The sequence below is a fragment of the Oryctolagus cuniculus genome, chromosome 10, assembly GCF_051225735.1.
Source record: "Oryctolagus cuniculus isolate XC-2025 breed Fujian yellow rabbit chromosome 10, ASM5122573v1, whole genome shotgun sequence".
Taxonomy (NCBI): Eukaryota; Metazoa; Chordata; class Mammalia; order Lagomorpha; family Leporidae; genus Oryctolagus; species Oryctolagus cuniculus.
In genome coordinates, this window is record NC_142876.1 from 93,914,348 (window position 1) to 93,928,028 (window position 13,681).

A 13,681-nucleotide genomic window follows, 5' to 3' on the forward strand; every position below is an offset into this window, starting at 1 on the left:
GCTTCTTTCTTTTAGAATAAAGTGGGTGAATGAGAATAGTAGACACATGTCATAATCAGGTGAGGAATAAAGACAGACAGCCCTGGGATTTCTTTTTAAAGATTTATTTTATTTATTTGAAAGACACAGTGGCGGAGAGAGAGAGGAACAGACAGAGATCGTCTCCTGATTGCACCAGATCTCATCTGATCTCAGAAGCTGAGCAGGGCTGGGCCTGGTTAATACTTGGATGGGAGAGAGCTCTTCCAACCGCTGGTTCACTCCCCAAATGGCTGCAATAGCTGCAGCTGGCCATAATGAAGCTAGGAGTCAGGAACTTCTTCTGGGTATTCCACGTGGGTGCAGGGGCCCAAGCAGTTGGGCCGTTCTCCACTGCTTTCCCAGGTGCATTATCAGGGAGCTTGATCAGAAGTGGACCAGCCAGGACTTGAACCATTGACCAATGGGATGCTATCGCTGCAGGAGGCGGCTTTGCCCTCTACGCCACAATGCTGGCCCCCATCTGTGGTGTTTCTAATCTGTAAAGCTTAGAGATCAAAGTGTTGCTTTCCCCCCCTTTCTTCTGCCTTCATTCTCTCCTTCTTCTCCTTCTCTCTCTAGTATTTCCTTCTTTGCTTTTTTCCTAGTTTTCACATTATGAAGTCCTTTTATGTAAATAATGCTTAACTTCATGTAACTTTGTCAATGAGTTAGGGAATATTTTTTAAATGAACCTCATCATATGAAAACTATGTAAATCAAATTCCTTGTTTTTCAATCTTGATTTTTCTTGTCCCAGGTTGCAGAAAAAACAGAGCTCAAGATAGCAGAGTCTCGAGAAGGCTACAGGCCCATCGCCAAGCATTCGTCCGTGTTGTTCTTCAGCATCGCAGACCTGGCGAACATCGACCCCATGTACCAGTACTCTCTCACCTGGTTTGTGAACTTGTACATCAACTCCATTCACGTCAGGTAGTGTCTCGCACTACTCTTCCTCCCTAGATTGGATACGCACCGTCCTTGCCATTTAAAAACGTAACTTAACGTTTCTTATTACTAATATACTATATGTTGATTATAGAATATTAGACATACGGAAAGGGAGGGAAGGGCAAGAGAAAGGAAGGCAGGAGAGATAGAGATAGACTCAGAGAGAGAGAGAGAGAGAGAGAGAAGGGAGGGAAGGAGGGAGAAGAGAAGGAAGATAAAGTTTCCTTCCTATTTTAAGTTGTTTTGCATAAGACCTAGGCATTCAGGAATTAGCTTTAATCCTTTTCTTCCCTCTCTGTTAAATATTTCGATGAGGCTCATACTTTCTTTTTGTTGGCAAATCCAATTTATATCTTTCCTTAGCCTTGAGGTCTCCTTAAATTGGCAGTCCCACCTTTGTGTGTTGACAGTTGGCTAGATAATTTCCCTATAGTTCATTCATGAATGTATACAGATTTTGGAGTCAAACAAATTCAGGGATTAAATCTCAGTTCTTCCACACTGAGCTGTGTTTTACAGGCAAGCCTGTTCATCTTTCTGTAACTGTTGCAGTTTTTCTGATCAATACAATAAGGATAATGATAGTATCGACCTTTGAGGATTATTTTGAGAATTAAATAATACTTGGAAAGTGTTTAGAACAGTGTCTGAAATATAGCAACTGCTATACTTGATAGGTAAAATAAAAATATGAGTTGACCTTACCATGAGTGCTATAACAACTTTCTTACTGGTCATACAATATTGGTGGGGTTTTAACATAGCTACTTTGGAAGTTCCTCAAGGTATTAAACATAGATTTGCCATATGACCCAACGGTGCCACTCTTAGGTACATGCTCAAGAGGATGGAATGTGTCCACATTTTTAATAAAAAACGATATTCAAAGTGATTTGAGTTGGCTTTTTTACTCCTCCAGTGTGGTGATGTTTGTTCATATGAAATAACAGTTAGGGTCACTCATTTATTTTTATGTTTCATTTTAGGGTTTTCTCACATCCTTGTTGATGTCCTTTAATTTTGTTGTAAGTTTGAGTACATAGACCATTAACAATGCAAAAATCAATCCTGTACAGAAACATGGACACACAGCTGTGCCACTCCCCCCACCCCCACCCCGATATCCCATTCCCAATAGTGGAAACAAATAGTACTTGCTAAAAATCAAACTTAATTCTAAGATAAGTGTGGATTCAGTGAATGCAATTATAAGAAACTGTAGAGATCACATGTATCCTTCAGTTTCCCTGAAGATGACATTTCTGAGCACCTACACAACAACCTCTCAGCCCGGATGCTGGACATCAGTTCAGTCAAGACACACAATGTTTCTACCACCAAAGGGTTCCAGTACCACATTCTGCAGCTGTGACTCTCACCGCCTCCAGAGCCCTTGGCAACCGCTACTCTGTGCTCCATGCCGTCCTGTACAGGGAAACACATGGCATGTAACTTTGGGGGCCTGGCTTTTCTCACTCAGCATTTCCCTGGGAAGTCATCCGGGTTTTTATGTCTATCAATAGTTTGCTCCATGTTACTGCTGGGAAGTATTGCGTATTACACGTGTACCATGGTTTAATCATTCACCTGCTGGAGACGTCTGGATTGTATTTGATTTGAGGCTATTACAGATTAAACTGCTGTAAACATCTGTGCACATGCTTTTTTTTTTTTTTTTTTTTGCAAATATCACTTTTCATGTCTCTGAGAGAAACACTTCAGAGAGCAAGTGCTGGGCCATGTGGTAGTTGCTTGTTGAGCTTTTAAAAAAAAATTGCCAAACTGTTTTCCAGAATGGCTGCTTCACTTTATAGTCACAGGAGTACATGTATTAGATTTTTAAAAATGAACTTAAAAAAATAAAAACAATTCATGTTTATTGCAAGAATTTTAAAAATATAAAGAAGAAAATACCACTCAGAACCCCTCTAATAATAATCAGCTTGGTCCATATGTTTTCCAACTTTATTCATTTTTAACATGTATAGATCTTTGGATTCTGTGCTTCTTCAGGGCAGGCAAATGTTTCTTAATTTTTTGCTTCTTAAGTTTCCCTGCCTAGCATAGAATCTCACATTAATAGGAGTTCAATAGGGTTGTGTAAGCTAACTGATTTTTTCCCCCCAGGCACTTTTGGATAGAATGCGAAACTTAGATTTTAAAAACAGAGAAATGGTACAAACTGTATTTCACTTTCTCACAGCATTTTACCTTACTTTTCAAAATGTTTTAAAGTTGTCCAGAGAGGTCCCATATACCATTCACTTGGTGTCTCCAGTGGTGACGTCTTGCAGAACTGTAACAGCATCACAGTCCTGGAAATCAACATTGGTACTATGTGTAGAGCATTTTCAAATTTCACCAGTTCACACATATCCATATGTTTTTTATAGTGAATACTTTGATAAAGTAAAAGCAACTTATATGTTAATTCATGTTATTTTGTTTTGTTTGTCGATATATTTTCTCTTTTTTCCTACCTTTTAGTAACAAATCAAAAATTTTGGAAAAGCGCCTACGATATTTAAATGATCACTTCACCTACAACTTATACTGTAATATATGCCGATCACTATTTGAGAAGGACAAGCTGTTATTTTCCTTTTTATTATGTGCCAATCTTCTTCTGTAAGTTACTGTTTCTTAATTTTATTATTTAAAAAATCTCCCTGGAGAATATAATCTGTAAAGATGGCTTTTTACAAAGTGATAAAATATTTTGCACTTTAATACTTAATCCTATCCATGTGATCATTTTAACACTTAAAATGCTATTTTTACCACCCAGCTTAGGGGGATTTGGGATCCCATGACAACTTTTTAAACTTTGCACTTGGAAATAAGTTTGTAGGAAGGTATACAGGACTAAATAGCTTTACAGTTACAAGCTTCATACACTTCATAATTACAGCTTTAGGAACGTGGTGATTCTTCCTGCTGTGCCCCACCTCCTACCCTTCTGCCTCCTCCCTCTCTGATTCCCGATCTTATTTTTTACTAAGATCTATTTTCAGTTAACTTTATATACTTATGATTAACTCTGTTAAGTAAAGAGTTCAACAAATAGTATGAAAAAAAAAGAAACCTATTCCTCAACAGTCAAGACAAGGACTTGTTCAAAGTCATTGCTTCTCAAAGTGTTAATTTCACTTCTACGGATTGCCTTTTAGGTGCTCTTTTAGTTATCACAGGTCAGGGTAAACATATGGTATTTGTCCCTTAGGAACTGGTTTATTTCACTAAGTATAATGTTTTTCAGATTCATCCTATTTTTTTTTTTTTTTTTGCGAATGACCAGATTTCATTTTTTTACCACTGTGTAGTATTCCATGGTGTATATATCCCATAATTTCTTTCTCCGGCTAAAGTTGATGGGCATTTGGGTTGATTCCATGTCTTAGCTATTGTGAATTGAGCTGCAATAAAAATGGAGATGCAGGTAAATCTTTCATATGCTGATTTCATTTGCCTTGGGTAAATTCCCACGAGTAGATTAGCTGGGTTATATGGTAGGTCTATATTCAGATTTCTGAGGTATCTCCATACTGTCTTCCACAGTGGCTACACCTGTTTAAATTCCCGCTAACAGTGGAATAGGGTGCCTTTTTTCCCACATCCTCACCAGCATTTGTTGTTTGTTGATTTCTGTATGAAAGCCATTCTAATGAGGGTGAGGTGAAACCTTATTGTGGTTTTGATTTGCATTTCCCTGACAGGTAGTAATCCTGAGCCTTTTGTCATGAGTCTGTTGGCCATTTGGATTTCCTCTTTTGAAAAAAATGTCTGTTTAAGTCCTCTGCTCATTTCTTAATTGGGTTTTTGTGTTGTTCTCATGGAGTTTCTTTATCTCTTTGTAGATTCTGGTTATTAATCCTTTAAAAGTTGTATAGTTTGCAAATAATTGCTCCCATTCTGTCGGTTGCTTCTTCACTTTGCTAAGTGTTTGTTTTGCCATACAGAAGCTTCTCAATTTGATGTAATCTCATTTGTCAATTTTGTCTTTGATTACCTGTGCCTCTAGGATCTATTCCAAGAATTCTTTGCCTATGTCAGTGTCTTACAGTGTTTCCCGAATGTTTTTTAATAATTTGATGGTGTCAGATCATAGATTTACGTCTTTAGTCTATTTGGAATGGATTTTTATGTAAGGTGTAAGATATGGGTCTTGCTTCATACTTCTGCATACTATCATGCATACTTACACATGATCCAATTTTCCCAGCACCATTTTTTGAAGAGACTATCGTTTCTACAGGGATTGGTTTTAACTCCTTTGTTGAAGATAAGTTGATTATAGATGCTTGGATTGGTTTTTGGCACTTCTATTATGTTCCATTGGTCTGTTCATCTGTTTTTGTACCAAAACCAGGCTGCTTGATTATAACTGCCTTGTGGTATGTCCTGAAATCTTGCATTGTGATGTCTCTGTCTTTTTCTGTTGTTGTTTTATAAAGTTGCTTTAACTATTCATGGTCTCCTGTGTTTCCATATAAATTTCAGCATCATTTTTTTGTATACCTGAGAAGGATGTCTTCGGTATATTGGTTGGTATCACATTGAATCTATAAATTGCTTTCAGTAGTATGGACATTTTGATGACATTGATTCTTCCTATTCATGAACATGGGAGATTTTTCCATTTTTTTTCTATCTTCTTCTATTTCTTTTTGTAATGTTTTGTAATTCTGATTATAGGGATCTTAGACATCCTTGGCTAAATTTTTTCCAAGGTACTTGATTTTTTTTTGTAGCTGTTATGAATGGAAATGATCTTAGAAGTTCTTTCTCAGTTGGTGATGGCATTTTCTTTGTATGCAAAAGCTGTTGATTTTTGTGTATTGATTTTATAGCCTGCTACTTTACCAAACTCCTCTATGAGTTCCAATAGTCTCTTAGTGGAGTCTTTTTGATCCTCTGTATATATAATCATGTTATCTGCAAATAGGGATAGTTTGACTTCCTCCTTCCCAATTTGTATCCCTTTGATTTCTTTTTCTTGTCTAATAGCTCTGGCTAAAACTTCCAGGACCGTATTGAATAGCAGTGGTGAGAGTGGGCATCCTAATCTGGTTCCAGATCCCAGCGTGAATGCTTCCAGCTTTCTCCATTCAATAGGATGCTGGTCGTGGGTTTGTCATAAATTGCCTTGATTGTGTTGATCAATGTTCCTTCTATACCCAATTTGCTTAGAGTTTTCATCATAAAAGGGTATTGTATTTTATCAAATGCTTTCTCCGCATCTATTCAGATAATTATATGATTTTTGTTCTTCAATTTGTTAATGCGATGTATCACATTGATTGATTTGCAAATGTTGAACCATCCCTACAGACCAGGGATAAATCCCACTTGTTCTGGGTGAGTGATCTTTCTGATGTGTTGTTGGGATTTGATTGGCTAGAATTTTGTTGAGGATTTTTGTGTCTGTTCATCAGGGAAATTGGTCTGTAACACTTTTTGTCTGTTGTATCTTTTTCAGGTTTAGAAGTGAAGGTGATGAATGCTTCACAGAATTGGGAAGATTCCCTTCCTTCCATTTGTTTTGAATAGCTTGAGAAGAGTTGGAGTTAGTCCTTTAAATGTCTGGTAGAATTCAGCAGTGAAGCCATCTAGTCCTGGGCTTTTCTTTGTTGATACTTGCTTTATGGCCTAGCATGTGGTTAATCCTAGAGAAAGTTCCATGCGCTGGTGAGACAAATGTGTATTCTGCGGCTCTAAGATGAAAAGTTTTGTAGATATCTGTTAGGTCCATTTGGTCTATAGTGTTGATTAACTCTTTTGTTTCCTTGCTGATTTTCTGTCTGGTTGATCTGTCCATTGCTGAAAGTGGGATATGTCTCCCTTTAGATCCCTTAACATTTCTTTTAAATGGCCAAGTGTCCTGTGATTAGGCGCATATACTTTTTTAAATGCAGCACACAATTTCCACTCCTGAGCTTTCCCTCGGGTTATGTGGAATTCTCTGCATCTGCCTGTCTGTTAACCGTAAGCCCTCAAGTTACTGAAGCACCTAAGAAGAGATGCTGATTTTCAATGTGTTGAACTTTGTCCTTGTTGTGAGGATTTTCAAACTCCTTGAAAGCTGGACCAGAAACCAAAAGTCTCATGTCTTTTTATAAACTTTATTTTAAATTTATTTCAAGTTTTCTTGTCTTTCTTCTTTGTAGATAACTTCCTTTACTCTACATGTGGTGATTAACATGCATCCTCAATAGCAGTCTAATTATTTTTACTACTTTCACCTTCTTATCAGACATGCAAAGGTTTAGAACATTTTAGTTTCATTTACACTCTGTTAGTTTACTTGGTATTCTTCCTGTATATTTTAATGTTCTCTGTATTTCAAACTCTACAATACACTTTTATCATCTACAAAATAAATCTTGATTTAAATTCCTTCTCCCCCCAGCCACTGCCATGCTACTTTGTTGCCATTCACTCCCTTTTTCCAGTTTATACACCAGTCTGCCTGTAAAGCACTCTTCAGATTTCATCTGGTCTATGGCTGCCAGTTGTGAGTTCTCTGGTGTGTGAAAACATCTTTGTTTTACTTTTATTCTTGAAGGATATTTTTGTAGGACTTTGAATATATTTGATATTTTAGCACTTAGAAACTGTTCATTATTTCTAGCTTCCATTATTTTGCTTGTTCTTCCTATGAAAATAAGATGCTTTTTATCTTATGTTGTTTTTAAGCTACCTGTTTTCCTTAGTTTTAGAGGTGTTAGTATTATGTGCCTATTATATTACTCTTTTAAACTGATGCATAATTTAATTTTTTACAGAAAGAATTATCAAAGACTAAATGTTAATTTGATGAATTACTACAGTGAGCAAACCTATGTAATTATCACCTAGACCAAGAAATAGAAATTACCAGATATTCCAAAAGTTCCCCTTAAACATTTTTTAAAGATTTATTTATTTATTTGAAAGTCAGAGTTACAGAGAAAGAGAAGGAGAGGCAGAGGGAGAGAGGTCTTCCATCCTCTGGTTCACTCCTCAATTGGCTGCAAGGGCTGGAGCTGCATCGATCCGAAGCCAGGAGCCAGGAGCTTCTTCTGGGTCTCCTATGCAGGTGCAGAGGCCCAAGCACTTTGATCATTTTCTAATAATTTCCCAGGCCCTAGCAGAGAGCTGGATTGGAAATGGAGAAGCCTGGATTTGAACCGGCACCCATATGGGATGCTGGCACTGCAGGCGGCAGCTTTACCCACTATGCCACAGAGCCGGCCCCCTCTTATACACTTTTCTAGTGTTTACTAATCCTTGCCTCCTCCCGGGAGTAACCACCATATTAACTTCTAATAATTTCCTTTTGATATATTCTGCTTGGGATTCATTGAGCTGTGATAGCAACTATTTTAAGAATAGTCAGTTTATTTTTTTTCAGATATTGCTTCTGCTTCATGCTCTCTCTTTTCTAGTTATACATTTCACTTATTCAGACTTTATTATCTATTATGATTCTAGCCCTCTCTTCAATGTTTGGTATCCCTTTGCCTCTCAAAGCTTTATTCTCCTAATTCAGTAATTCTCTCTCAAATATATATAATGCACCATATAATCCATGTTTAATTCTGAACTTTTAAAAATTAGCAAATACTTGCTTTACTTTTTTTCCTTTCATACACAGAGGTAATAAACTATAGATGCTCTTTAGCATTTTTCCCTATTAGTATTCTAAACATCACTTGAAAGAGATCTTATTCTTTTTTCAGCTTTATTGAGGTGTAGTTTACATACCATGCTACTCATCCCTTGTAAGAATGTAGTTAGATATTCTTAGTACATTTGCACAGTTGTGCAACCATCACCAAAATCCAAATATGGAACATTTCCATCATGTCAAGAAATTGCCTTGTGTCCAGTAAGCCAGTTCCCACTCCCACTCCTAGTGCCAGTAAGCAACAGTCCGCTTTCTGTCTCCACAGTTTGCCTGTTTGAGAACTTTGATTAATGAGACTTAACTGCAATGTGCCCTGGAAAAGAATATGTATTTTGCTGTTTTGCAGTTAAGTGCTCTATGCCATGCGAATCTATAAGTATTCCATGTCCCTGTTGATTTTCTGTCTACTTTTTCAGTCAGTTGTTGAGAGGTATTGGAATATCTATTGAGATTTCTTCTTGAAATACTGTTAATTTCACTTTGTGTTAAGATGCATGTATAAAAGCTTAGGGTTATTATGTCCTCTTGAAAATTTGACTTTTTTTTTTTTTTTTTTTTTTTTTTTGGACAGACAGAGTGGACAGGGGGAGAGAGAGAGAGAGAGAGAAAGGTCTTCCTTTGCCGTTGGTTCACCCTGCAATGGCTGCCACGGCCGGCGCACCGCGCAGATCCGAAGGCAGGAGCCAGGTGTTTCTCCTGGTCTCTCCCATGGGGTGCAGGGCCCAAGCACTTGGGCCATCCTCCACTGCACTCCTGGGCCATAGCAGAGAGCTGGCCTAGAAGAGGGGCAACCGGGACAGAATCCGGCGCCCCAACGGGGACTAGAACCCGGTGTGCCAGCGCCGCAAGGCAGAGGATTAGCCTAGTGAGCCGCGGCGCCAGCCTTTACTCTTTTTATCCCTGATAATATCATTTCTCTGAAGTTTACACTGTCTGATATGATAGTCTTCACAGATTTCTTTTTTTTTAAGATTTATTTATTTGAAAATCAGAGTTAAACAGAGAGAGGAAGAGACAGAGAAAGACATCTTCCACCTTTGGTCATTCCCCAAATGGCTGCAGTGACCAAGCTTGGGCCAAACTGAAGCTGGGCCAGACAGAAGCCAGGAGTCAGGGGCTTTTTCTGGATCTCCCACGTGGGTGTCAGGGGCCCAAGAACTTGGACCATCCTCTGCTGCTCTCCCTGGCACATCAGTAGGGAGCTGGACCAGAAGTGGAGCAGCTGGGTGTTAAAGCAGTGCCTATATGGGATGCCAGCATCACAGGTGGTGGCTTAACCTGCTGTGCCAAATTACTGACCCCTCCAGGTTTCTTTGAATTACTGTTAGTATAGTATATTATTTTCTACTAACTTATTTATGTCTTTGTGTTGTACATAAACTATTTTTTGTTTGTGTTATAGAAGAGGGGCAACCGGGACAGAATCCGGCACCCTAACCGGGACTAGAACCCGGTTATTATAGATAAATTATGTAGACAACATGTAGCTAGTCTTGGGTACTTTACCTAAACTTATTATCACTACCTTTTTTAAAAAAATTTTTTTACAAACTTCTTTTTATTTATTTAAGAGATAGAGTTACAAATAGAGAGAGGGAGAAACAGAGAGAAAGGTCTTTGATCTGCTGGTTCACTCCCCAAATGGCCTCAATAGTTGGAGCTGGGCCAGACTAAAGCCACGAGCTAGGAGCTTCTTCTGAGTCTTTCACACAGGTACAGGGGCCCAAGCACTTGGGCCGTCTTCCACTGCCATCCCAGGCCACAGCAGAGAGCTGGATAAGAAAAGGAGCAGCCAGGACACAGCTGGTGCCCATATGGGATGCTGGCACTGCAGGTGCAGGCTTAGCCTACTACACCACAGCGCTGGCCCCTTATCACTACCTTTTAATGGAAGGTGTAGACCAGTTTCATTTATTGTGATGGTAGATGGGATGGTGTTTTAAAATATCTTAAAATATTCAGTTTTCCTATCTGGTTTTGTATCATTTTCTGCTTAATATATTTTAATGATTAAATTTTGTTCTCCTTTGTTCCTTATTAGGAATTTTTGTTCTGTTACATTAGTGATTGCTTTATAGTTATGGTATATATTCTTGACTTACTGTCTTCAGTTAAAATTAGATGACTTCACAGAACTGCCATTTAGCTTGGTAGTTAAGATGCCAACTTCCACACTGGAGAACTTGCGTCTACTTTCTAGTTCTGGCTTTTGCTAATGCAGACCTTGGAAACCATCAGTGATGGGTCAAGTAATTGGGTTCCTGCCACCTGTATGGGAGACCTGGATTGGGCTCCCATTTCCCAACTTTGACACTGGTCTGGCCATGGCTGTTGTGGGCAATTGGGGAGTGAGTTAGTCAACAGAAGCTCTCTCTTTGTCTCTGCCTCTTAAGTTTAGAAAACTATACTATTTCATCTATATAACATTAGATATATAGTTGCAGTATATTTTTGTAGTATATACTGGGTTATTATTCTTGTACTTCATACAAATGTGAAGTATAAGAAACATTAAAAATTATACTTCATTATTTTTATGTATATTTTATGTTGTAAGTATAAAATGTTTTATTTCTGTTTCTCCTCTCCTAGCTTTGTTTTATTTTTGTCATTTTGTTGCAAGTCTTATCAACTCCACAGAACACTGCTATTATTTTGGTCTAAATACCCAATTATTCACCAGCGCCACGGCTCACTAGGCTAATCCTCCGCCTTGCAGCGCCGGCACACCGGGTTCTAGTCCCGCTTAGGGTGCCGGATTCTGTCCCTGTTGCCCCTCTTCCAGGCCAGCTCTCTGCTGTGGCCAGGGAGTGCAGTGGAGGATGGCTCAAGTCCTTGGGCCCTGCACCCCATGGGAGACCAGGATAAATACCTGGCTCCTGCCATCGGATCAGCGCAGTGCGCCGGCCGCAGCGGCCATTGGAGGGTGAACCAACGGCAAAAGGAAGACCTTTCTCTCTGTCTCTCTCTCTCTCACTGTCCACTCTGCCTGTCAAAAAATAAAATAAAATAAAATAAAATAAAAAAAAGAAAAAAAATACCCAATTATTTTTTAAAAGATTTAAACCCACATGCTTATCATTTCTAGTATTCTTTATTCTTTTGTGTAGATTTAGATTTGCATCTATGTGACACTTCCTTTAGTACTTCATGTAGTGTAGGCTTCTCTAAGTTCTGTACATATGTAAAGGAAATCAGTGAATTTTTGTTGCAGTTTTTGTATTTTATCATTAGAAGTTGCACGTGGTTCTTTTTAACATGGCCTATTTTCTTCACTATGTTCATGTTTTTTTTTTTAACTCAGCATGTTTATAATAACTCTTTTAGCATTCTTGTCTGTTAATTATAATCTCTGTCACTTTTATGTCTGTACATTAACTGATTTTTCTCCTTATGCTTGTTGTGAATTGTGTTAGTATGCTTTACTTTTTGAGGTAGCTAAATTACTAATGGATTAATTTGATTTCAAGGCTTATTTTTAAGCTTTCTTATTGCCATCTTAGTCTTAGACTGTCGCTCCCCCTCTTCGTGGAGGAACGACACTAGACCCTGCCTAGGCTTCATATCCGAGTCACGGCACCATTATGTCGCTCCCCCTCTTCGTGGAGGAACGACACTAGACCCTGCCTAGGCTTCATATCCGAGTCACGGCACCATTATGTCGCTCCCCCTCTTCGTGGAGGAACGACACAGGACCCTGCGCTGTTCTTTTGTCTGCTCGGCCCTCCCCGGGTTTGCTGCTGGTTCTTCCCGGGTTGGCTACTGTCCCTTCCACCTCCGTGGAAGGGCGGTTCCCCCTGCCACATTCCCCACTTCCGCAGGGGAGTGGCACACCGCCGGCCGGCTCTCTCGGGGGCTGCACAGGTGTTCCCTCAGATGTTCCCCTTAGATGTTCCTCTTAGATGTTCCCGGTGCATGCCGTCTCTCTCCTCCTTTATAGTCCTCCTCTGCCAATCCCAACTCGGCTGCCCACACGCCGAGTACGCTGCTCTCCTCCAATCAGGAGCAAGTCCTACAGTTTATTGGCTGAACTGGAGGCAGCTGTGTAGAAGCTGTTTTCTTCTCTCCCAGCGCCATGTTGTGGGAGAGCAGATGCATAGAATAAGTCTTAATTCCAGTAACTTAGTCTAGTCCGAGCTGCTCCCCACATTAGACCAGATTAGCTGTATTGCTACAGTGATTCCTATCATGTCACCAGTGAATTCTCGTGATGTTCAACCCAGATTGAACTCTGGCAAGAACTCGGGTCTCCCAAACCTGTGTGATCCTTGGGAACATTCAGTTTCCAGCTTCCCAGCCAGTCTTTGCCTGACCTCCAGGAGTTCTGCCCTACTATTTGTGCCTTGGCACTTGTCAGCAGAATCAATAAAACGTCATGGAAACTTCCAGAACCCATTTCCCCATTCACTACTCTCTTCTCTGTAATTCTGCACATAGGTTCCAGCCATCACAGCCCTCCTTAATCTGTAGTGTCTGTCAACTCAGCACCACCACCAAGCTTTGATTTTGGTCACCTCCTGCTGTAGTCTGGGAAGAGCCTTCAGGCAGACAGCGGAGAGAATCCTAAGAGTCACCCTCCATGTCTCTCTTCCCTCAGGGGCCGTAGTTCTGCACTGACTACTGTACAATTTCTAAAAGCAGTTGTTCTGTTAATTTTGCTCTCTTTTCCAGTAGTTTGCAGCAGGAGAGTAAGTATAGTCCTGGTTATACCATCCAGGCCATAAAAGCAGAAGTCAGTGTCGTTCATCTGAAAATCAACAATTTATAGTGATCTTTATTTTGGGAATACAGGGCAAGGAAAGAGATTGAATACCAGGAACTGATGTTTCTTTTAACTGGAGGAGTAAGCCTTAGGAGTGCAGAGAAAAATCCCGACCCAGCTTGGCTCCAGGATAAAAGCTGGGAGGAAATTTGTCGGGTAAACGAACTTCCCGCCTTCAGAGGACTCCGGTAATTATTTACATGTGATGACTTAGCCTTGAATAGTGACGAGTAAATTTGTTATCTAGTGATTTTTTTTCTTCAAAATAACCTTATAGCTGT

The 13,681-nt window shown here is 39.5% G+C and overlaps 1 protein-coding gene across 1 annotated transcript in view; it reads left to right on the forward strand.

The window, feature by feature from the left end:
* The window catches only part of DNAH12 (dynein axonemal heavy chain 12), a 209,048-nt gene that overhangs the window by 158,161 nt on the left and 37,206 nt on the right, over window positions 1-13,681 (forward strand). The window contains exons 59-61 of the mRNA XM_051852268.3: window positions 779-951; window positions 3,457-3,597; window positions 13,430-13,588. Coding sequence (XP_051708228.3) covers window positions 779-951; window positions 3,457-3,597; window positions 13,430-13,588 — 473 coding nt within the window. The remainder of the gene's footprint in view (window positions 1-778; window positions 952-3,456; window positions 3,598-13,429; window positions 13,589-13,681) is intronic.